A 26444-nucleotide genomic window follows, 5' to 3' on the forward strand; every position below is an offset into this window, starting at 1 on the left:
GATTGGATATTGATTCTAGCATATTTTGGTATGATATGTTTCATGAGGCAAGTTTTATTAAATTTAATTTTCGTACCAAGTTTCATAATTTTGGTTCTAATATTTCTAAACCTTTTGTAATTTCCAATTGCCTGACTAGACAAATTTTGTACAATTTTGGTAGACATTTTTGGAAAGCAGTGATCAATAAATTGTTATATTTTGACTAAAGTTCAGTCTTGATCACGTCATGTATGTTTTAATGATACAGGTGACCGGATTCGGTTCTTTCTACAAAACCATCATCAGACCTGTGGATAAATTTTAAGAAATACTAGATACCAATCTTTAAATAAGATGAAAGTGTCTAATGATGTCAAACTTTAATAAGATAAAATAAAATTAATTATACACTGGCTCCTTTATGATGGTACGTTTCTTTTGCCATGGGTATAACTAGTCTTATATTTTAAAAAACAAAAGAGTAGATGCTTTTATTATAAAATTTCGTCAAAAAGGTCGTAATAATATTTTTCGCGAAAATTTAATTGTTCATTGAGCTTTTAGAAAAGGTCAACAATATACATCAATTTTATCCGAGGACAATGAATCTTACAGATATTCAGTTCACAAAGTCCGAAATATCACTACTTGACAAAGGCTTAAAATATAACTTAACTCCCCCGCTAAATAATACGAATGCTAAACACATAATTGCTGATGTTATAGCAACAAGCAAAATATCGAAAGTAAATAAACCCGAAGCATGCAAGATAGCCCTAAAAACGAAGGATTTAATTTTAAAAGAGAAAAATAAACTGCATAAAAAAACTGAACATAAAACACTTAAAAATATCAATAATAAACTACTAGCAGAGAAAGCAATTGTGGTAAAGGCCGATAAAGGAAATACCCTTGTTATTATTAAAGAAGACGTTATATATTTAAAACACTCTCATTTTTTAATGAAAATGGGATCGTTGAAGTAACTAAAGATCCCACTCCAAAGTTCCAGCTAAAGATCAAGAAATTGATCGATGAAAATAATCACCTCTTGACCCCTGAAGAAAAGAATATGATGAAAAATATGAATCCCCAAATACCTAAATTAAGATCACAGATTAAACTGCATAAAAATGAGAAATCTATACGACCTATTGTCAACTACAAAAGAAGTCCTTCATATAAACTAAATATGAAACTTAATAAAATTTTGAAAGCGTTCTATACATATGACAGCTATTTCAGTATCAAAAACAGTTATGAACTAGCACAACAAATCCACAATATAGACATTCCAACTAGTGCAAGTTTCACCTCATTAGATATTAAAAATTTATATACAAATATACCCATTAATGAGACGATTAATATAATTAGGGATAACTTAATACAATACAAAAATATGACTAAAGAAGAAATAATCGAATTTATAGAACTGCTTGAATGCACTTTAGATTACAATTATTTCTCTTTTAATACTAAAATCTATTGTCAGAAAGATGGCTTAGCAATGGGTAATTATTTAGCTGGGACAGTTGCAGACATTTTCGTGAACCACATTGAGATGCAATTCCTGAAAAATAACCCTGATATCGCAAATAAAATCATATATTACAAGCGATATGTAGACGATACATTATTGCTTTATAATGGTTCAAAAGATGAAATTGAGAAACTTGCTATAAAATTAAACTCTATGCATCCAAAGTTACAATTTACAGTTGAGCATGAAAATCGAAAATCTATTAACTACCTAGATCTCACTATAACTAATAACAATGGGAAACATTTATTCACCATATACAGGAAACCTACAACCACTGATGTTATTATTAATGCCACATCATGTCATCCTGACAAGTATAAAAAAGCATTTTTTAAGTCTATGATACACCGAATACTAAAATTACCACTAGAAACTAATGAAATCAAAAAGGAAATGACCATCTTAAAACAAATTGCAAAAACAAACTCTTTTGACACACGACAGGTAGATATCATTTTTAATAAAGTACAACAATCACAAAGTACTCCACTAATAGGTAATCCAAAATATATGAAGATGACATATATGGGAAACATATCAGATAGAATTACTAATTTATTCAAAAATTCTGGAATAACAATAGCATTTACAACTAACAATACTTTACAACAAAAATTAAGACATACTGTAAGTAAAGATAATGGAAAATCTACCAGATCAGGAGTGTACAAGATCCAATGTAGAGACTGTGAGAAAATATATATCGGCCAAACAGGTCGAAATTTTGCAGTAAGGTACAAAGAACATACGTCGGGTACCTCACGAACAAAGTCCGTATTTGGTCATCATGTAGCATTCAATAATCATGCTGAGGGGACAGTACAACAGAATTTACAAGTTCTTCATTATGCAAATAAAGGCTTAGTTATGAATATCCTAGAAGAAATCGAGATATATGCTCATTTGAAAACCAAATCATCAATGCTGCTCAATGAACAATTAGATTTTCGTGAAAAATATTATTACGACCTTTTTGACGAAATTTTATAATAAAAGCATCTACTCTTTTGTTTTTTAAAATATAAGACTAGTTATACCCATGGCAAAAGAAATGTACCATCATAAAGGAGCCAGGGTATAATTAATTTTATTTTATCTTGTTAAAGTTTGACATCATTAGACACTTTCGTCTTATTTAAAGATTGGTATCTAGTATTTCTTAAAATTTATCCACAGGTCTGATGATGGTTTTGTAGAAAGAACCGAAACCGGTCACCTGTATCATTAAAACATACATGACGTGATCAAGACTGAACTTTAGTCAAAATATAACAGTGTATGATGCCTTGATGAAATGTGACCTATTTTCATATCTTGTGTGTTGTACTTACAGCTTGTGAAAATGATGGAATGTCAAAACATGTAAGGCGATTTTGGAAATAATAAAAAGTATGGTCAAGACACCGGAAAGTTATAGAAGGTGTTGGTCAGGAAGAGCCATTCAAAATGTCCCAGATATAAGGAGAAACGGAAATTGCTTCCAGTGGTTTATTTGAGATTTCATCACAATGTCACTATCCGATGTCTACTCATACCTTCTTTCAGAATTTGAGAACCATCTTCTCCAGCCAGTTGTAAGGTGACACAGAGTTTAAGATGGACTCTGAGCCAGGATGAAATTCGTCATTTTTCATTTTAACAAATCATCATCAGAACCAATAACAGGTAAAAAAAAATTGCAGGGTTGACTGAGAATTCAACCTTGTAACTTTCAAATCTATTGTCCAACGCTCACTATTAAGTTATCGTTGGTGAGTCCTGAAACAACATACACTATGTCATCAAAAGTACCCGGACACCCCCAAAAACATACGTTTTTCATATTAGGTGCATTGCGCTGCCACCTACTGCCACGTACTCCATATCAGCAACCTCAGTAGTCATTAGACATTGTGAGAGAGCTCCGCAGAACTCAAGGACTTCTAACGTGGTCAGATGATTGGGTGTCACTTGTGTCATACGTCTGTACGCAAGATTTCCACACTCCTAAACATCCCTAGGTCCACCGTTTCCGATGTGATAGTGAAGTGGAAATGCGAAGGGACACGTACAGCACAAAAGCGTACAGGCTGACCTTGTGTGTTGACTCACAGAGACCGCCGACAGTTGAAGGGGGTCATAATGTGTAATAGGCACACATCTAACCAGACCGTCACACAGGAATTCCAAACTGCATCAGGATTGATGGCAAGTACTATGACAGTTTGGTGGAAGGTGAGAAAACTTGGTTTTCATGGTCAAGTGGCTGCTCATAAGCCAGACGTCATGCCGGTAAATGCCAAATGATGCCTCGCTTGCTGTTAGTGTAAAGATTGGATGATTGAACAATGGGAAAACATTGTGTGGAGTGACAATTCACGGTACACAATGTGGCGATCCAGTGGCAGGGTGTGTGTACGGCGAATGCCCGGTGAACGTCATCTGCCAGCGTGTGTAGTGCCAACAGTAAAATTCGGAGGCGGTGGTGTTATGGTGTGGTCGTGTTTTTCATGGAGGAGGCTTGCACCCCTTGTTGTTTTGCGTGACACTATCACAGCACAGTCCTACATTGATGTTTTAAGCACCTTCTTGCTTCCCACTATTGAAGAACAATTTGCGGATGGTGATTGCATCTTTCAACACAATCAAGCACCTATTCATAATGCACGGCTTGTGGTGGAGTGGTTACATGACAGTAACATTCCTGTAATGGAGTGGCCTGCACAGAGTCCTGACCTGAATCCTATAGGACACCTTTGGGATGTTTTGGAACGTCAACTTTAGGCCAGGCCTCACCAACCGACATTGGTACCTCTTCTCAGTGCAGCACTCCATGAAGAATGGGCTGCCAGTCCCCAAGAAACCTTCCATCACCTGATTGAACATATGCCTGTGAGAGTGGAAGCTGTCATGAAGGCAAAAGGTGGGCCAGCACCATATTGAATTTCAGCATTGCTGATGGAGGGCGTGATGAACTTGTAAGTCATTTTCAGCCAGCTGTCCAGATACTTTTGATCACATAGTGTATTAACAGTACGGAAGACTGGTAATGAGTACTTCAAGTATGCAACAGAAAATATGTTTACTGCTGTTTAAACTGGATTTCCCTAATGGGAAAATGTTACAGAGAAACTTGTATGGAAGATTGAAGGTGAAGTGAATCCAGTCAGTCCAGATCATCCAAAAATGTGACAGTTGTATGTAGGCAGATCATCTGAAAGACAAATAGAGGAAAACATCCAGGGCCCAGTTAAAATCCATGAACTGGCTACACACAAGGGCCCAGTGTCAAATGTTTGCAAATTTAAGGGCATTATTGGCTGTTCGATATCATTGCCATGATTGGAGAAAGTGTTCTCATGGATACAAGTGCTAAAAGATGGGGTGTAAATGGCACCTTGCATATGTTTATGTTTGCTTACTCAAACACAAACAAAGTGCCACTCACACCCCACCACTTACTTCTTCACTCTCTAATTTGAGTGAACAGCCTATGATTAACATTTTCTGTGATACATATGGTAAACGTTTTAGTTAGCTCTTCTGTTGGAAGACTAGTTTGTTGCAGCTCTCCACACTACTCTATCCTGTGCAAGCCTCTTCATCTCCAAATAACTGCTGCAAACCACACCAATTTGAACCTGCTTACTGTATTTGTCTCTATGTCTCCCACTACAATTTTTTCCTACCAAACTTTGCTCTAATACTAAGTTGACGATTTCTTGATGTCTCAGAATGTCTCCTGTCAAACAATCCCTTCTATTAGAAAAACTGTACCACAGATTTCTTTTCTCCCCAATTCTATTCAGCACCTCTTTATTAGTTATGCAATCTACCCATCTGATCTTCTGGACCACCACATTTCGAATGCTTCTATTCTCTTCTTTTCTAGACTGCTTATCGTTCATGTTTCAGTTCCGTAAAAGGCTACATTCCAGACAAATCTACATTCCTGACAAATACCTTTAGAAAAGACTTCCTAACACTTATGTTTTTATCCACTGTTAACAAATTCCTCTTTTTCAGGAATGCTTTCCATGCTGTAGTCAGTCTGCATTTTATATCCTCTCTACTTTGGGCATCCTTTGTTATTTTACTGCCCAAATAACAAACCTCATCTACTACTTTTGGTTTCCCTCAGCATCACCTGATATAATTTGCATGTACTCCATTACCTGTGTTTTACTTTTCTTGATATTCACCTTATAATCTCTTTTTGAGGCACTATCCGTACCATTCAACTGTTCATCCAAATCTTTTGCCATCTTTGACACAATTATTTCTTCTCTCTCATCTTTAATTCTCTTTCCAAATCCTTCCTTGGTTCCCTTTACTGCTTGATCAAGTGTGCAGGTTGAATAACATCAGGGAAAGATTACAACCCTACCTCACACTCTTCTCAACCACTGCTTTCCTTTCATGTTCGTCAACTCTTATAACTGCCGTCTGGTTTCTGTACAATTAACCCTGCTACCTACAGAATTTGAAAGAATGTATTCCAGTCAACAGTGCCAGAAGCTTGTTGTAAGTCTACAAATGCTATAAATACGGGTTTGGCTCTTTTGTAACCTATGTTCTAAGGTAAGTCAAAAGGTGAGAATTGTGTCACATGTTCCTATATTTCTCCAGAACCCAGACTGCCCTTCACCAAGGTTGGCTTTTATCGTTTCCATTATTCTGTAAACATTTGTGTAAGGATTTTGCAACTATGTTTTGTTAAACTGATAGTTCCAGGGGCATTGTTACCACTTAGGTCTTTCAGTGTTCTGTCCAATTCTTCTCACAGTATCATATCTGCCATCTCATCTTCATCTATCTCGTCTTCCTATTCTTAAATTTGCGTCGTAGTATGCACTCAGTTTTTGGAGGAAGGCCTCAGAAAAAAGTCTGAAATGTTGGATACCTACATACTGAAATAATGACACAGTGCCAGAACACAAGAACATCAATACTATTTGTGTTTAAATTCGCAGGAGTTATATGTCCCTGAAAAGTTGGGGTAAATATGGACTTTAGTCTTACACCATTAACAAATCCACATGTATAGGCAGTTGCACGCATTGTTCATCTTACTGTTTGCAAAATTATTTTAATGTATTTCATACAGCATAAAATCTGAAAAATTTAAAACTGGAGGGCTGATGCTGAAATATTTTCCAACTGAATACCTGACAAAAACTTCTTGCCAAGGCCAGTTTCAAGCATGTCGCTATTTAGTAGCATTACAGATCATCCTGACTACTGCATCCTCTTTACAATCCAGATCTATTATTTTACAACTTTCAAATAACACCCCCCCCCCCTCCCCCATAAAACACACACACACACACACACACACACACACACACACAGAGCTTCGAATGTGCAAAGATGTGTGTGACTGGGTTTGTGACTTTTGTTAGTGCTTGAAGAATTTTTTCAAGGAGAAGCTTAATTGTTCTGCTTCCAAAGCATAAATGTTTTGATGATTGTGTGAACTACTTTTGAGGTAACAAATCTTTTATATCTATTCGATGCATACTCAACTGCCTTGATATTGTACTCGTAATTTATTTTTGCTTGTTTGAAACTTTACTATGAATATTCGCACTAAAACCTAGAAAAACATTATATTTTATAAACAGTACTTCTTATTTGGTTATGAAGCTGGTGCAGTGATATCAGATGTGATCTTGCATTTTACATTCTTTATTAGCTTATTATGTAGTGTTTTTATTTTCTGCAGGTCATAGCATAGCAAGCAGCTGTCACACATTCCGATATCATAGTGCCAGCCAAATTCTTCATTCTGCAGGTGTTGTTCTGTTTGGAGCAATCCTTGGGTATCTGATGGAAATTGCAGAATTTTTAGTAGTCTGCCAAACATCAAGTCTTACTTTATCTATTGCTGGGATTGTCAAGGTAAGTTGGCCCCTTTTTCTGTTCTGCTTGTTTCAGTGATGGCTGTGTGAAAGTTTACTGTATATCTGTGTACTGTTTTTACCAAGCATGTACTTACATTACACCTCAGAGTTGGGCAAATTGGATGTAAAACTAAATTAAGTTCTCCAAATTTTTGAAGAGTGAAATATGAGGGGTGTTTGAAAAGTCTGTGCAAAAATAAAAACTACTTACATTTTTGGGGTAAACCTTTTTTATTTTTCGACGTAGTCTCCTTTTAGACTTATACACTTCATCCAACACTGTTCTAATAATTTGTTGATCCCTTCCGAATAACAGGAATTGTCCAAGTCTGCGAAACAGATATTAGTTGCTGCAATCGCCTCCTCATTTGAATAAAATCTTTGTCTTGCCAGCCATTTCTTCAAATTTGGGAACAAATAGTAGTCCGAGGGAGCCAAGTCTGGAGAATAGGGGGAATGTGAAACGAGTTGGAATACTATTTCCATTAATTTTGCAACAACTGCTGAGGTGTGTGCTGTTGCATTGTGGTGATAGAAAAAGACTTTTTTGAGGTCCAATCGCTGGAGTTTTTCTTGCAGATTGGTTTTCAAATGGTCCAATAATGATGAATAATATGCACATGTAATAGTTTTACCCTTTTCCAGATAGTCGATGAGGATTATCCCTTGCGAATCCCAAAAGACAGTCGCCATAACCTTTTCGGCCGAAGGAACGGTCTTCGCCTTTTTTGGCGCAGATTCTCCCATGGTAACCCATTGTTTAGATTGTTGTTTGGTCCTAAATGACCAGGCACAGCTCACCATTTCCCCTCTCCTAAACTTCATATAATCATCTCTATTGTTCATTACTTCCCACACTGCCTGTTCCTACATATTCCCATTTTCCTGTATTCATTAAGTTCTTTTGATTTATTGAAGTTGTCTATTTACTCCATATAGACTAGTTTCAATTGTTAAGGCTTTCTTTTAACTGGTACTTGTATTACTGCCCATGTTTAGTACCTCTTGTAGTTGTCTCATCAAATATTGTTTTTTTTTTAATTTTATTTTACTTTGTTCATTTATTTAATGCAAACTGTTACATAGCCACAGTTTTGAATATAATGTCAGTGTTTCCTGTTTGATCCTTTTGTATTTGTATATTGTTCAGCCTTTTTACCTTTTAAAAGTGCAGTAGCGCCATACTCTCAAAGATTGCATTTACTGTATGTTCCCTCAAACTCCATTTTCCTGCATTTATTTATTTCTGTTTCTGTTTATCTCATTGATATTGCTTAAGTTCCTTATGTATTCTGTAGTTACATTGATAATTGTTTCTTGTTTTAATTGGTTTATGTATCACTCTCCATGTTTTATACCTCCTGAAGCAGCCTTGCCAAGCACTAATTTCATTTTATTTTATTATTTTTGTTTATTAATAGAAACTATTATGAAGGCATGCTGTTCCTATTTTGTGTTAAAGATTTTTCCTGTCTACTCCATTTTTATTTATTTACTGTTCAATTTTTTACTTTTTCAATGCATTGCCACCACAGTCAAAGATGTTACTTACTGTATGTCTCTGCTTCAATCTAGACGTGTAACTTCTATTCCAATGTTGTTTACAAACATTGTAACTTCTTTGGTGAAAATACTTAGTAAATGTCTGAAGATGGTCTTGTAAGCCAAAAACTGGTTAACACAATAAAAGTAATACTGTAGAACAAAAGCAAACTGATGCTTTTCATTTATTAGAAATATTGTTAGTTACAAATGACATAAATAAATATATGTATTCTGAAACCTGCTGCCAAAATACAAGTTTTTGAAGAGGCGTCTACAAGATGCTGTAGAACTAACACCAGTCACAATTCTTATAACACACTTGAGTCATGGTACACAGCAACAAAAAACATGCAAATCGTAGAAACTTAATATGTACTTTGTATTAACAATAAACAATCATTATTCTCCTTAATACTCTCTCTCTGTCTCTCTTACTGCATCTCCTCTATATTCCTCTACTATTGACTAAGTTGACTGTTGTGCATGTAAGACTTGTTGGTCCACTGCTTAGTTGGTCTTTAATGTGGTCATATGTCACCTGATTCAAACAGGAGAGCTGTTTTTGCAACAGAATTGTCTTATTTCGTGATAACCATAGAGGCTTTTTTTAGCGAAACCAATACTGTGAAATGAATTGAAATCTTAACAATGAAATCCATCTAGTTTCTTTCCAATAACATTTTTAATTCGCCATTGTGTATTTCCAAGCAATTTCATCATCAGGTTTTAAGTTATTACCTAAGGACATTCATTGCAATGTCGACATATCAAGAATGCATATCTGCAAATTTTTCTGATTCCTATTGTATGTGCCATCACAGTGAAATGGCTTCTGCAGTGAAGCAACATGTGAAGGTTACTTCATTGTGATACAACAGAAAACAACAAACTATTCAGGTATTCATTTCTTGTGTTGACTTCACAATAAAAGTTGTTCAATAAAAACTGAAGCTTTGATGATGAAGCTGTGTTTCAAAATATGTATTGGCATAGTAAAAGCGCTACTGTAAAGACACCAGGCACATTTGATTAGTAAGTTTTCTACAAAGTTGTCTTGCCTTCTCATTACGTAATTGTGACAGGAAAGCAAACCTTCCCTAACTTCATCCCTAATTAGAGTAGCACCAAATCTTTGTCAAACATCCTCTTTTCTTACGTGGTCACTCTGAGTCAGTCCAAGAGCCCAGCAAAGTTTGATGAAAATTTGGAATGACTTCTGCAATTGTAGCTAAATTGTAAGTAAAGTGATCTGCTGCTTCCTGACTTACACTGTATGATCAAAATTCCAGGCACTCATTAGTGGATACCAGTGTAGTGTGTGTCTCAATCCTTTGCCCTCATGATGGCTTGAACTCTGCCAGGGAGCACTTCCAGTGAGGTGTCTTGAATGTCCAGGGAGGAATGGCAGCCCATGCTTCCTCAAGAGCTGAAACTAGAGAAGCAGTGATGTCAGACACTGGAGCCTGGGTTCAAGACACTGTTCTAACTTACCCCAAAGGTGTTCCATGGGGTTCACGGTGGGACTGTGAGTGGACAAGTTCATTTCAGGAATATTAATATCCATCAAGTGGTGTGTCACAGATGTTGCTTTATGACAGAATGCATTGTCACATTAATGCAAACAAGCATTGCCTCTGAACTGTTCTTGTACTGTACACAGTACTCATTGCTGTATAATGTGTTCATATCCTTCTGCATGTAGTATTTTCTTGAATGCAGTTAGGGAATCGCACCTTAACCACAAAAAACATCCCCATACCGTACACCACACCCTCTATAATTCACTATTGGCATTCCACCTTCGCTGTGCATGATGGTCCATGTCCATCGTGCATGAGGTCTGCCCAGTCTTGGCTTAGCTGTGGTTGTTCCTTCACATTTTCACTTAACAGTCACATCACCAACAGACGATGTGGGCTGCATTATAATGGTTGAAACATCACTGGTGGATCTGTTACTCAGGTGACATTTTAAGACCAATCCACATTTGAAGTTAATGAGCTCTCCTGGCTGATCCATTCTGACGTGGGTCCACCTCTCATGACATATTGTGGTTAATTTTGCATTATGTGGGGCATTTGTATACTTTTGGTCGGATAGTGTGTAGCTGATGTTTTGCTCTAATGGTAACTTAATATTTTCTTGATTACATTCGAATGTTTTAAAAAAATAATTGCCTACATCTGTAAACATAGAGTCCCATTTGTACATTACTAACTGTTGTGCAGCTTTAGTTGAACACTCAGGAATACCCATGGAAAGTTGGATTAATTGTGGCTTGTCATCAAGTTTCAACACTTGCAGTAAGTTGTGTAGATTGTTTGCACATTTGTAGGAAGCTCCTGATGTAACGACTGCTAGGAGTAGCTGAATCAATAGAAATTAGATGATACTGAGTGGTATTGATTGTTTTCTGGTTGCTGCCAATGTTAGCTGGCAGACGAACACTGTTTTTGTGGTGTTTATTTCTACAAAACCTGAAGTAACATGCACAATTAACAATCACTGAAATGTAGCGCACATCAGGTTGGCACATTTTAGAAGCATTACACACTCTGTCACCTGCTAGCCAGAGGGGTAATGACCAGAATCTGTTCAATAATAGTCGTTGCATTTCGGTTTCTACTGATTCCACTACCTGCATGCATTCTATGCCATTTTCTCTTGTGGTGGGGTGGCCAGAGTGATCCTTCACATTCACTAAACTTGTAGGCATGAAATTGATGTACCACTGGCGTATTGACGGCCAATTAGGAAGGTCCATTGCAACTGACTATCAACTTCGATAGGAATAAACCTCTCAACACACTGCAACCCTCCCGCCTCCTCAGTTCTGTTGTAATTGAAATTTTTTGAAAACTGCCACAAGTCGCACAAGCTTAGTTTTAACAGTCGCTCGCCTTGCAGGCAATGCCTACTCTTGCAAAGGTTGTAATTGCACTGCATTCTTGATATCACAAGCCACATACACACAAAACAGCTTTACGAGTTTGTGAATGGCAGTATTCCATAAGCTGATTCGTACAATTCATCGGCTCTGCTCATTTATTTTTGAGGCATTTTTCTATTTGATTTGCATTCTCCCTTAAGTGTTATGTATGCAGTGATACCACACATTTTGAAGATCATACTGGCTATTGCAGCAGCTGCGTTGCTGAGTTTCAGGTAAATTGTGTGTGTGTGTGTGTGTGTGTGTGTGTGTGTGTGTGTGTGTGTGTGTGTGTGGGGAGGGGGGGGGGGGGGCTGGCACGCACATGCGCACTCAATTGAGCACGCGTGTTAGTTATATTTTTACCATAAACTGAATGAGATACCAGTTGCTTTCCACAGGACATGGGAACATGTTATGTGCAGGAAAGGAATCGCAACATAAAGTTCATACTCAAAGAGGGTGTGGAATGAATGCAACAGTTTTATATTAACTTTTTTCTATCTTAATAGTGTTACCTTCTTTCAGATTTGTATTTACATGTTATAGATAATCCTCCCACCCCATGAACCATGGACCTTGCCATTGGTGGGGAGGCTTGTGTGCCTCAACGATACAGATAGCTGTGCCGTAGGTGCAACCACAGCAGAGGGGTATCTATTGAGAGGCCAGACAAATGTGTGGTTCTTGAAGAGGGGCAGCAGCCTTTTCAGTAGTTGCAGGGGCAACAGTCTGGATGATTGACTGATCTTGCCTTGTAACACTAACCAGAATGCTCTTGCTGTTCTGGTACTGTAAACAGCTGTAAGCAAGGGGAAACCACAGCTGTAATTTTTCCCGAGGGCATGCAGCTTTACTGTATGATTAAATGATGATGGCGTCCTCTTGGGTAAAATATTCTGGAGGTAAAATAGTCCCCCATTCGGATCTCCGGGTGGGGTCTACTCAAGAGGACGTCGTTATCAGGAGAAAGAAAACTGGCGTTTTATGGATCGGAGCATGGAATGTCAGATTGCTTAATCGGGCAGGTAGGTTAGAAAATTTAAAAAGGGAAATGGGTAGGTTAAAGTTAGATATAGTGGGAATTAGTGAAGTTCAGTGGCAGGAGGAACAAGACTTTTGGTCAGGTGAATACAGGGTTATAAATACAAAATCAAATAGGGGTAATGCAGGAGTAGATTTAATAATGAATAAAGAAATAGGAGTATGGGTAAGCTACTATAAACAGCGTAGTGAACGCATTATTGTGGCCAAGATAGACACGAAGCCCATGCCTACTACAGTAGTACAAGTTTGTATGCCAACTAGATCTGCAGATGACGAAGAAATTGATGAAATGTATGATGAGATAAAAGAAATTATTCGGTAGTGAAGGGAGACAAAAATTTAATAGTCATGGGTTACTGGAATGCGACAGTAGGAAAAGGGAGAAAAGAAAACATAGTAGGTGAATATGGACTGGGCTAAGAAAATGAAAGAGGAAGCCGCCTGGTAGAATTTTGCGCAGAGCACAACTTAATCATAGCTAACATTTGGTTCAAGAATCACGAAAGAAGGTTGTATACATGGAAGAACCCTGGAGATACCAGAAGATATCAGATAGATTATATAATGGAAAGACAGAGATTTAGGAACCAGGTTCTAAATTGTAAGACATTTCCAGGGGCAGATGTGGACTCTGACTACAATCTATTGGTTATGAACTGTAGATTAAAACTGAAGAAACTGCAAAAAGGTGGGAATTTAAAGAGATGGCACCTGGATAAACTGAAAGAACCAGAGGTTGTACAGGGTTTCAGGGAGAGCATAAGGGAACAATTGACAGGAATGGGGGAAAGAAATACAGTAGAAGAAGAATGGGTAGCTTTTGAGGGATGAAATAGTGAAGGCAGCAGAGGATCAGATAGGTAAAAAGACGACGGCTAGTAGAAACCCTTGGGTAACTGAAGAAATATTGAATTTAATTGATGAAAGGAGGAAATATAAAAATGCAGTAAATGAAGCAGGCAAAAAGGAATACAAACGTCTCAAAAATGAGATCGACAGGAAGTGCAAAATGGCTAAGCAGGGATGGCTAGAGGACAGATGCAAGGATGTAGAGGCTTATCTCACTAGGGGTAAGATAGATACTGCCTACAGGAAAGTTAAAGAGACCTTTGGATAAAGGAGAACCACTTGCATGAATATCAAGAGCTTTGATGGAAATCCAGTGCTAAGCAAAGAAGGGAAAGCAGAAAGGTGGAAGGAGTATATAGAGGGTCTATACAAGGGCGATGTACTTGAAGACAATATTAAGGAAATGGAAGTGGATGTAGATGAAGATGCAATGGGAGATATGATACTGCGTGTAGAGTTTGACAGAGCACTGAAAGACCTGAGTCGAAACAAGGCCCCCAGAATAGACAACATTCCATTAGAACTACTGACAGCCTTGGGACAGCCAGTCCTAACAAAACTCAACCATCTGGTGAGCAAGATGTATGAGACAGGCGAAATACCCTCAGACTTCAAGAAGAATATAATAATTCCAATCCCAAAGAAAGCAGGTGTTGACAGATGTGAAAATTATCTAACTATCAGTTTAATAACTCACAGCTGCAAAATACTAACGCAAATTCCTTACAGACAAATGGAAAAACTGATAGAAGCCGACCTTGGGGAAGATCAGTTTGGATTCCGTAGAAATGTTGAAACACGTGAGGCAATACTGACCCTAAGACTTATCTTAGAAGAAAAATTAAGGAAAGGCAAACCTATGTTTCTAGCATTTGTAGATTTAGAGAAAGCTTTTGACAACGTTGATTGGAATACTCTCTTTCAAATTCTGAAGGTGGCAGGGGTAAAATACAGGGAGCGAAAGGGTATTTACAATTTGTACAGAAACCAGATGGCAGTTATAAAGAGTCAAGGGGTATGAAAGGGAAGCAGTGGTTGGGAAGGGAGTGATACAGGGTTGTAGCCTCTCCCCAATGTTATTCAATCTGTATATTGAGTAAGCAGTAAAGGAAACAAAAGAAAAGTTCTGAGTAGGTATTAAAATCCATGAAGAAGAAATAAAAACTTTGAGGTTCGCCGATGACATTGTAATTCTGTCAGAGACAGCAAAGGACTTGGAAGAGCAGTTGAACGGAATGGATAGTGTCTTGAATGGAGGGTATAAGATGAACATCAACAAAAGCAAAACGAGAATAATGGAATGTAGTCGAATTAAGTTGGGTGATGCTGAGGGAATTAGATTAGGAAATGAGACACTTATAGTAGTGAAGGAGTTTTGCTATTTGGGGAGCAAAATAACTGATGATGGTCTAAGTAGAGAGGATATAAAATGTATACTGGCAATGGCAAAGAAAGCATTTCTGAAGAAGGAAAATATGTTAACTTCAAGTATAGATATAAATGTTAGGAAGTCGTTTCTGAAAGTATTTGTATGGTGTGTAGCCATGTATGGAAGTGAAACGTGGACGATAAATAGTTTAGACAAGAAGAGAATAGAAGCTTTCCAAATGTGGTGCTACAGAAGAGTGCTGAAGATTAGATGGGTAGATCACATAACTAATAAGGAGGTATTGAATAGAATTTGGGAGAAGAGGAGCTTGTGGCACAACTTGACTAGAAGAAGGGATCGGTTGGTAGGACATGTTCTGAGACATCAAGGGATCACCAATTTAGTATTGGAGGGCAGCGTGGAGGGTAAAAATTGTAGAAGGAGACCAAGAGATGAATACACTAAGCAGATTCAGAAGGATGTAGGCTGCAGTAGGTACTGGGAGTAGAAGAAGCTTGTACAGGATAGAGTAGCATGGAGAGCTGCATCAAGCCAGTCTCAGGACTGAAGACCACAACAACAACAGATAATCCTCATAGTATATATTACACTGATCAGCCACAACATCATGACACTGTCCACTGCAACGTTGGATGCTGTCTGGTGGCGTTGTGGGCACAAGATGTGGTAACAAAAGTATGTAAGCAGAGCAGAGACAGATGGGGGGGGGGGGGGTCACCCTAGTGATGGTATGGGGTGCAAATGGGGAAATCTTTTGAAATAAATGGCTTCGACAAAGGTTTGATTATTATTATTATTATTATTATTATGCACAGCCTGCGAATGAGTATCTTGAAAGCAGTGAAGCTGATTGAATATTCATGTGCTCCTGTCATGAGCATCTACAGAAATAAGTAGGACAGTGAAACTACCACTAGGCACTGAATGGCTGGACATCTACGACTCTTCACAGAACGTGGAGTTTGCAGGCTCATCTGCTCTGTAAAGTAGGATAATAGTGATCTGAGGCATGTCTGCCAAAAAAGCACAATGCCGATGCACACACAAGTGTTTTTTGGAGTACACTGTTCATCGTACATTGTGAATATGGAGCTCCGCAGCAGACCACACCTGTGAGTTCACACGTTGACACGACGACATTATCATTTATAATTGCAGTGGGCATGGAACTATCGAGATTTGACCATTGATCAATGGAAATGTGTTGACTCCTTGAGTGAATCACACTTTTGCTACATTAGGTCACTGGTCATCTCCAGAAATGCCATCATCAAGATGAACAGCAGCGTGAAATGTGCAGTGTGCCAAGGATGCAGGCTGCTGGGAGCAGTACTGTGCTTGGGAGACATTCTCCTGTGCTAGCATGGGACCTGTGGTAGTAGTCAAAGACACACTGACAGCTGCGAACCAACTGCATCCCTTCATTCCTGATGTCATCCCTGACAGTGCTGCCATCTTTCAGCAGTATAATTTTCCGTGTCTCTGAGCCAAAACTGTGGCTGGAGGAGCATTATAGTGAACTCACGTTGATGTCTCGACTACCAAATTCACCTGATGTAAAGCTTATGGAGCCCATATGGGTCGCTATAAAGCTGTTGACAAACGGACTGTACAGCAGAATGTTGAGCATTGAGCGTGCCCAGTTTCTGAAGTCATAGCATAGAATAGCATGTTTGGGAGTCTTCCCGAACATGCAGGGCAATATCTGGCAGGTCAGATATTCAGAGCGTGCGTCTGAGCGTTGACCAATGAGTTGGCACGACACCACCTACGTCACATGCATGCCATCTCCCTTCAGCACAGAGTTTTGAGGTGCCATATTGGCATTCATTTCAAGCCTACACATATATATGACGTTTCTGAACGCCACCGAATCACTCAAAAACCCATTGTTAACTGTGTGATTCGTTGGGAAAAAAAAAATGAGAAACATGTTATTCGTGGCAAAAGTATTATTGTAACTTGCGTGTTATGAGAGTATGCCATTTGAAGGCAATGACACACTGAGGGCCCACCAAAAATGCATTTTTCTTGCTACAATTTGCTATAATTAAATTTCAATTAGTAACATAGCTACAATTAAAGCTTTTAGCAAGTGGCAATATATTAGAATTGGCTTTATGAGATTTGTTGTCAGTTTAGCATAGCGAGTAGCGTTACAGACTTTTATCAAAATGCATGAAATGCCGATTGTTCACGTCTAAAACATTTTTTTTTTTTTTTTTTTTTCCCCTGACATGCACGTAATAGGTTCTGACACATACTATAGTATTTGATGTTATGTGAATATGAGTTCACCCTTTTTTGAGTTGTGAGTTTGTTTGATTGGCTTGATCTACAGGACAGCTTGCGCTACTTGTATAACGATATTTTGCTTCTTTTTCTTTTACGTTTCATAATTCACATGTTGCAAAAATTCTGCTACTGGGTAGGAACATTGATCTAGTAAGAATGGCCTTAGGGTTTTACTGAAATGTGGGAATGGTGAAATAATGCTTATGTTATGTGGGGAACTATTGAAAAATTTATATCGCACTGTTTGTAATATAACTTTTATAAGCCTGTGTCCTTACTTATTGGACATGGTACATTTCTTTCCATCTTGAAACATGTACGTGGGTAATTGAAGTTTTTATTTGTGTATATTACATATAGAACAACGTGACTAGCCTATGGGCAATGGAGAAAATGTGCATTTTGATAGAGTTAATGTGGGAATTTTACATGCACCCGTTTAGTAAACAGTGTGATTTACGAGTTAGAAACATCCTGCAAGTGCCGCTGGAGTGCGTTGTTATCGGGTATGGCACGTTTGGGTCCATGTACCGTATGCACAAGTCGCATCGTTCCTGAGTGTTCAGCAGCACATTGAACTCTGTATGCTCAATGTTGACGTTCAATAGCACGGTCTGTGTGCCGATGGCTTAAGGCTCCATTACCGCATACACAAATCGGCAGCCAGTTATGTAAGCCAATTACATGACCTGTGCGTAGACATCTAATGCCACATACCTCCACAAACCTACCAACAAACTGTTGGACCCTGGTATGCAGAATCAATGATGTATTTCATTCTAAAGATGGACAAACAAGTGGTCATAATGTTTTGGTTCATCAGTGTAATTCTCCCATGACTTTCTTCAGCGTTACGTTACTATTTTATATAGAAACTGCAACCTGTCACTGTTCCCTCAAAAGAGTGATTTATTTAGTATGAAGGCAAATGACAAATGAAACAGAATAGTGTGAATTCTTGACCTTTTTATGTTGATAAGGAGCTGAACTGAAAGTAACATTTTATAGATCTTAAATGATCCTATTTTGTTGAACGAATGTCTAATTGCATCATATCCTGGGACAACTTTTCATTGAGGAAGAACACATTTGTTGCACCAAAGCATATAATAAGGATTATGTGTGCTCTCAAGATCCTCTTGCAGACAGTTCTTTAAACAGTTTGACTTACGGACAATGGCCTCACAGTATGTTTATTCCATTGTGAAGTTCGTTACCAACAGTCAGTTGCAGTCTGAAAACAACTTTAACATTCATAATTGTTATACTAGACCAAGAAATGACTCATCTGTAGTGTGACCAAAAATAAAGGAGGGTGAGGTATTCAGCTAAAAAAATCTTGTCCATTTACCCAGTGATGGGAAGAGTCTAATACATAGGGTGAACATTAAAAAAACTGACAAACTGCAGTGATGGATTCCAACCAGAAATGGAGGAAAAAAGATCCTATGAACATGGGTCCAGAAATGGAGGGTGAGCGTGCAATGACACCAAGTCATCCCAGAACATAGTACAGAGGTGCATCGAACCACATCACAACAGGTCTTCAATGTGGCCTCCAAGGGATGCAGTGCGTGCATTCACATATTGCATCGTGGATTGCTGCACTCTTTCGCTCGTTCCAACCTCTCTCCGAATAGAATCACAAGTGTCATGAACATGTCGTTGAAGGGTCTGCACATCAGATGCCCGTAGAGGTAAAAATACAGGAAGTTTAAGTCCGGTTTTCTAGCAGGCCTTGCTACAGGGTCCCTGTGTCCTATCCAACGTCTGGGGAAAATGTTGTTGAGATGTCGGCAAACTATAATCCAGAAGTAGGGTGGTGCTCCATCATGTATAACCTGTCGCAATGCCAAAGGAATGTACTCAAGCAGCTCAGGTAGAGTATTCTGCAGAAAGTTCAGGCACATTCCTCCGTCATGGGGTTGTGGAATAATAAACCAGTCCAGGTATGTGGTCACCAAGAATCCTTGCCCACACATTGATTCTGAACTGGTGCTTATGAGATACCTCATGAAGATTGTCTGTAGCCCACAGAAGATGATTATGCAGATTGATAGTGCCAGTTCTGGTAAAGGCTGCTTTGTCGATAAAGAGGACAGATGACAGAAATTCCATAATCATAATGGTCTGGTCCCAATACCATCGACAAAAACCTTTCCATAGATGGAAGTCCACTGCTGATAATCCTTGTTCTCATTGCAGGTGATGGGATAAGAGCAGTTGTCATGCAAGATACACATAATTGTACTTCAGCTTGCACCTTGTTGGTAGACCACTTGCCTGGAGCTTGTACTAGGGTTTGTCTCAATATCCTGTAGAACCCAGTCCTTCAGAACTGGTGTACACTCAGTCCACCACCCCTCTGCCTGTTCGTCTGCCTGAAAGGAACCATGATCATACAAATGTCCAAAAAGTGCTTGAAATGTTGTGTGATGTGGTTGGTATTTGTGAGGGTACTTGTTTTGGTGTAGCTGTGCGGCCTTTCAACTGTTTCCATCTGCCTGGCCATATACAAACAACATCTCGGTTTGTTCTCAACATAAGTACTGGACCATTCTGCTGCTTACAGTGCGCTGCCTCAATCACACAACTTGCAACACACAAGGAACAAATGGCACATGATCAGAGAAAATTTCATCCTTCAGTGTGATCTACCGTGGCAACGATGCATTTCCGGACATGTGTTCATTGGACCCTTTTTCCTCTGTTTCTATTGAGGAGTGCAACCCTGCAGTTTGTTGGTTTTATTAATGTTCACCCCCATGTAATAAACTCAACTTCAAACACAATCTGAAATCAGGTAGCTTAAGATATTTATAAAAGACATTTACCATATTTTTCACTGAGAGTCAGTACAAGTGGTAGTCAGAAAGTTTCAATAACCATTCTGAAAAAAATAAAGTTGTGAACATTAAACTTGGTGATGCCTGCTGATCCTCCTCTACACATCCACCATTCAGCACAACACATTTTCCCTGACAATGGATGACTTGGCAGAGACCTTCATTGTGGAAACCTGCATTTTGACTGTTTGGGAAACATTCCAAATTGAAAGTCACCTCGTCATCATTCTGCAAATGCCTGCTACATGATGGTTTCTTCAGCTGAGCAGTGAGGTAGAAGTCACTGGGCTCCGTGTCAGGAGAATAGGAAATTAAGCAAAATTTATAGTCCAAAGAAGCAGTGTGTGTGACTGTGTCCCGTGCAGAACGAGTTGTACTGATACGGAGGAAAATGTCACATGGGACAGCTTCCTGTGACACTTCTTTGCCATGACAGCGTCTTGTAATCTCACCAGGAGGTTCCAGTGACAGTTAGCCCCCTTAAGAGCATAATCTGTTGCCACCACACTATAAGCCCCCCCCCCCCCCCCCCCCCCCACAAAAAAAAAAAAAAAAAAAAAAAAAAAAAAAAAAAAAAAAAAAACCACTCAGCATCTCCTACTGTAACAGTGGTTGGACTTCGTCTTTTCTAGTGGTGGTAAATTCAAGTTTCCACTGACTGCTTTGCTCCTTTGTCTTGGAACAGTAATACACCCAGCACTCACCTTTAGTGAGCTGGCAGAAAAATTAAGACATACGGATTGGCCCATACAGCTGCAATATTTCTGCTGCTGCTTGGATTTGTTGGGCTTTCTGGATGGATCTGTGCAATCACGAAACCCACTAGCTGGTGATTTTTTCCATATTCATAATGTCATGCAAGATGTTGAAAACTGGTCCATGGCTGATTTTAACTTTTTCTTCTATTGCCAGTCTTTGGCCACCAGGGCCTCCACATCTCTTGTGAAACCTGGTCCTCCACAGTGAAATGGTCTGCCACTTTGTTTTTCTTCATTCAGGCTTAGTTTCTACACTGGAAATGCCTGCACCTGTTAACCACTGTGTCATGTGATGATGCATTGCTGCCATACACTTCCACCAACTCAGCATGACCTGTTGCTATGTTGCCCACCTTAAAATACTGGACACTAATTGCCGCACAATACTCCACTGTATCAGTAGTCTGCTCCATGTTTTAACTTATCTGGAAGTGTACTGTTTCTGTAGCGCAGGGATTTCAATGTGTACCATGACTACAGACATGTAAAGTGTACCTGCAAAGAAACAAACAAAGAAATTACTTACATAACTATTTTGGAGGTGATAATTAAAACTGTATCCTTCCTGCTCACACTGTAATTGGAAAGTAACTAACACATTCGATAAAACAACAATAATCGCAATTGGCTCCATGGAACATGCAAATAAGTGACTAACCAACTAAATAACCACAACTATTTTTAAGCTTGACTCCATCTTCAGTCAGTAATTTACATTTCATGTTCAAACTAAATACAGACTGATTATGTTTTATTTTAGGAAAATAACATACTTCCTCACCTGAAACAAAATGCAGTTTGAAAGGAAATGTAGGCTCCTGCTTGAAGATGGACTTAAGTCTGAAATTTATTGTCCTTAATGAGTCATTCATTTGGTGAAATTGTAACTTGTAATGAACAATATCATTATGCTTCCAAATAGTCTTTGTATTTATAAATACTTACAGAATTTTGCAGACTTGGACAAACTAATGTTGTTGTCTGTTTGCCCATAGAAACATTTTGAGTGAAGGTAAACTCACAATAATGAACAGGCCCCATTCTTGTTTTGACTGTAAATAAGCATGTGAAAGTGTTCACCATTAGCTTAGCTATCCATTAGTGTTGTTTGGCGAATAATGTTGGCGTGGTATACCTGATCTTCAGATTAAATTTCCCAAATTAGAACTGTGTTATTGTTTAGGAGGTTAACATTGCAGGTTAGCATCAAGCTTTACTATAGTTAACTGCTGCATCTGAAGATCTGGGACAAGCTTCACAACTCTTAGTTGAACCAACATGCATAGATATTTTATGTTGTTGTTGTGGGTGATGGTCTTCAGTGTGATAGAGGTCATAATGCCAATCTGTCCTGTGCAAGCCTCTTCACCTCTGTGTAACTACTCCAACCTACATCCATTTCAACCTGCATACTGTTGTTGAGCCATGGTCTCGCTTCACACTATTCCTTTATGCCAATGTATGTGTCCCATCAACATAAGGGGTGTGTTCAAAAAGAAATTGACATTTTGAAATAGCGCACCAACCAGCAGAGAGAGTGCGGTGTGGGTACTGAGTGCAGCAAGCAACAGGCTTAGACAACAGCCTGTCATTTGCCTCATGTCTCTCGGGCAGTTAGCAAGCGAACCACAGCCGCTGAAGTAAGCAATTGTACAGTCTGCTTATTGGATTATTTCAGTGAAGGAGCTTGAAGAACAACATGTATGTGTGAAATTCTGCTACAAACTTGGCAAAACTTTCGCAGAGACATTTCAAATGCTTAGCCAAGACATATTGGAAGGACTGTACGATTCGCACACAGTGCTATGAGTGGTTTAAACATTTTGAACCAGGCAGAATGTCGGTCTGTGACGATTCTAAGTCTGAATGTCCTAGCACATCAATAAATGATGGCCATGTATATTTCATTTGTGCTGTGACTCGCAGAAATTGTCGTTTAAGTGTCTGGGAAGTTGCTGAGGAGGTGGGCATCAGTGTAGGGTCATGCCATCAAAGTTTGAGTGAAAAACTTGAATGCAATGTTGACTGAAGATCAGAACCAGACCCATGTTGAAATGTGTGAGGAACTGCTTGCCACTGTTAGTGTAAATGAAAACTTTCTTAAGAACATCATAAAAGGCGATCAGACGTGGATGTATGGCTATGATGCTGAAACAAAGATGTAGTCGTCACAGTGGGTGGACAAGGGGTCACCTCGTCCAAAAAAAGCACACGAGTCGGTCAGAGAGCAAAGTGATGTTGGCTGTGTTTTTTGACTACAAAGGCATTATCCATCATGAATTTGAGCCACATGGTCAGATGCTAAACAAGGAAGTCTACCAGGGAATCCTGTGCCCAGGAAGAGGCGTGACTTGTGGGAAGACCAGAGTTGGATGTTGCATCATGACAATGTGCCCACTCACGCGTCACTCCTTGTCTGCAGCTATGTAGAAAAGTACAACATTCCGTAGTGCCCCATCTTCCGTATTCTCCAGATCTAGCCCTAGCAGGCTTTTTCCTGTTTCCCAAACTGAAAAACACATTGAAAGGACATTGTTTCCAAACCATAGAGGAGATACAGGACAATGAGATGGGAAACTTGTGCGCCATCCCACAAAATGTGTTCCAAGAGGTGTTCCAAAACTGTAAGAAATGATGGGAATGGAATATTGCCAAAATAGAGGGCACTATTTTGTTCTTAAAATGTTGTACAATAAACAATAAATCATATACAGCAAAAGTTCAGTTTCTTTTTGAACACACCATGTATCTCCTCATTTAGTCAGGATGTGCCATAAAGACCTACCCTACTCAACTCAGTTTCTTACCTTTTTCATTGGTTATCAGTTCTAATCATCTATTCTTCACCATTCCTCTGCAACACCACATTTCAAAAGCATTTGTACTCTTCTTGGTTGTCCTACAAGGGTCGTCCAATAAATAGTGATTTGGGGGGGGGGGGGGGGGGGGGGAATTACACCCATTAGCATACATAGGGAAACATCTTTTGAGATGCTGCAAATTTCTGCACCTTTTTCAGTTACAATCAGTGTCAGAGCTGTACTGTCAAAATGTCATCTACTCGAGACACTCTTTACAAGCAAATATGATGTAATTGAACAGTTAGTTGCAAAAAAAGAAGCCTGGGGAACATCTGTAAACATTTGCATGTAGTGTATGAAATATTTGAATGTGGTGTATGATAATGATGTAGTTGTAGGAGTACTGATGAATGATGGGTACAGAGATCTCATGTATCATGAAATGCAGAAACTGAGCTGCGTGATCAGCCATGTTAAGGACGGCTTGTCACAACCTCACATCCAGCTCTCACGACTTGGTGAATTACAAGAATGCCATTATTTGTGTAGACTGGCAAATCACAACTTGACAGTTGGCTCTACAGCTGTTTGTGAGCATTGGAACATGTTTCCATGTTTGATCTGACAAGAATCAAAAAGAAATTGTGTTTCAACATGACAATGCATGTCCACATGCAACTCTCACAATCCAGGCACATATCAAATGGCTCTGAGCACTATGGGACTTAACATCTGAGGTCATCAGTCCCCTAGAACTTAGAACTACTTAAACCTAAGTAACCTAAGGACATCACACACAGCCATGCCCGAAGCAGGATTCGAACCTGCGACCGTAGCGGTCGCGCGGTTCCAGACTGTAGCGCCTGGAACCGCTCAGCCACCCCGGCCGGCCAGGCACATATCGCCAGATTGGGTCAGACATTATCTCATCTACATGGTAGCCCAGACCCTCAGGCTTCCATCTGTTTGGGCTACTTATGCTTTCTCTTTCAAGGTGGTGAGGCCATTATTCATGAAGTGAAACAATGGGTAAGGACCAGGACAAGCTTTTACTGCCAGGGAATACATGCTCTTACACAATGCTGGCAGAATGCTATAAAACGTGATGGTGAATATGTTGACAAACAGTACATGTAAAAGGAATGTTGACTGATATTGTCACCAAATTCTAACTCCTAAGAGTAAATATATTCGGAGAAAAAAATTGTGGCGCATTATTTATTGAACGACACTCTCCACATGTCACTTGCAGGCAAGGCAACACTCCAAACACTTTCGGTAGTGAGGTTCGAGTCCTCCCTCGGGCATGGGTGTGTGTGTTTGTCCTTAGGATAATTTAGGTTAAGTAGTGTGTAAGCTTAGGGACTGATGACCTTAGCAGTTAAGTCCTGTAAGATTTCACACACATTTCTTTTTTTTAGAAGTGACTTTCCAAGACTTAATATTCTGTATTAGTCAAAAATAATAAGAGTTTTCTGAAATAACTCCAGACCTAAAAGTGACATTTTATTACAAAAGATACATGTTCCCATGAAACCTCTGCTCCCAGAAAAGCTGATTTTGTAATTGCTTTGCACGTTTTAAGTATACAGACTTTACTGTGAAAAAGTAGCACTTGTTATGATATGGGATTTAAGATGGTGTCATGCTTTCATGCAAAGTGGTTGGTTTTTCATATTTTTTATTTGTCTACAACTCATTTCACACTTTTCAGGAAGCGATGACGCTGTTGCTGGCCATATTGTTGGTTGGTGACCGCATGAGTCCTGTGAACTTTGTCGGCCTGCTGTTGTGCATGGCAGGTATAATGGTCCACACTTTGGGCCGCACCTCGGCGGCTCTACACTCCAGTGGTAACAGGCAGGATGAATACCAACTTACTGACAAGCTGCCCCTGCTGTCTGCAGAGGGTGAGACCCATGTAAAATTCCTGGTCCATGAAACCAGTAGCAGTGAAGATGAGAGTGGTGATGACTCAAACCAAGTGCTCTTCAGTATAAAGCAGAGGAGGGACAACCCTGTGAGATAACCATTTCTGCCGCTGCTGCAGCAGTACGTCTGTCTGTATTTTACAGACATGTGATTTTATATGAGTATTGTTTGCATTTAAAAAGACATGATCTCTCTTTTATACCAAGTGTACATTCTTTTTAGTTGGAATAAAGAGTTTATATACAAAGTAAATAAACAAATTTCTACTTTACTGAACTTGGGCTTACATCTGTTATATACAGGGCATGTAACAAATTTTGCTACTTGAGAGGGTGCTCATGAAAAATCAACAATCATAGGACAATGAAACTTTGTGGAAACATTTGTAAGGACATATGAAAGAGAAATAATAAATAAACCATTGAAACAAACACATTTTACTTTTCAAATGAGAGGGTGGCAATTGTTAATTGTGTACCTTGTTTACATTCCAGGTTACAAATGTTGCCCAATATGATGACCATCCACAACTACCTGTAACCTCACTAGAAATACCACTTCAAAATTGTTCAAAGTATTTTTCAGACAGTGGACCATGGAATGTTTAGTTGTCATGACTCAGCTTGTGAAATGTATGAAGAT

The 26444-nt window shown here is 39.0% G+C and overlaps 1 protein-coding gene across 1 annotated transcript in view; it reads left to right on the forward strand.

Annotated features, from left to right (window-relative positions):
- The window catches only part of LOC124794822 (solute carrier family 35 member C2), an 87628-nt gene extending 61395 nt beyond the window's left edge, over positions 1 to 26233 (forward strand). The window contains exons 6-7 of the mRNA XM_047258482.1: positions 7233 to 7408; positions 25585 to 26233. Of these exons, the coding sequence (XP_047114438.1) occupies positions 7233 to 7408; positions 25585 to 25899 (491 nt within the window). The 3' untranslated portion in view covers positions 25900 to 26233. The remainder of the gene's footprint in view (positions 1 to 7232; positions 7409 to 25584) is intronic.
- The last annotated feature ends 211 nt before the right edge of the window (positions 26234 to 26444 follow it).

Source organism: Schistocerca piceifrons, chromosome 4 (assembly GCF_021461385.2).
Source record: "Schistocerca piceifrons isolate TAMUIC-IGC-003096 chromosome 4, iqSchPice1.1, whole genome shotgun sequence".
Taxonomy (NCBI): Eukaryota; Metazoa; Arthropoda; class Insecta; order Orthoptera; family Acrididae; genus Schistocerca; species Schistocerca piceifrons.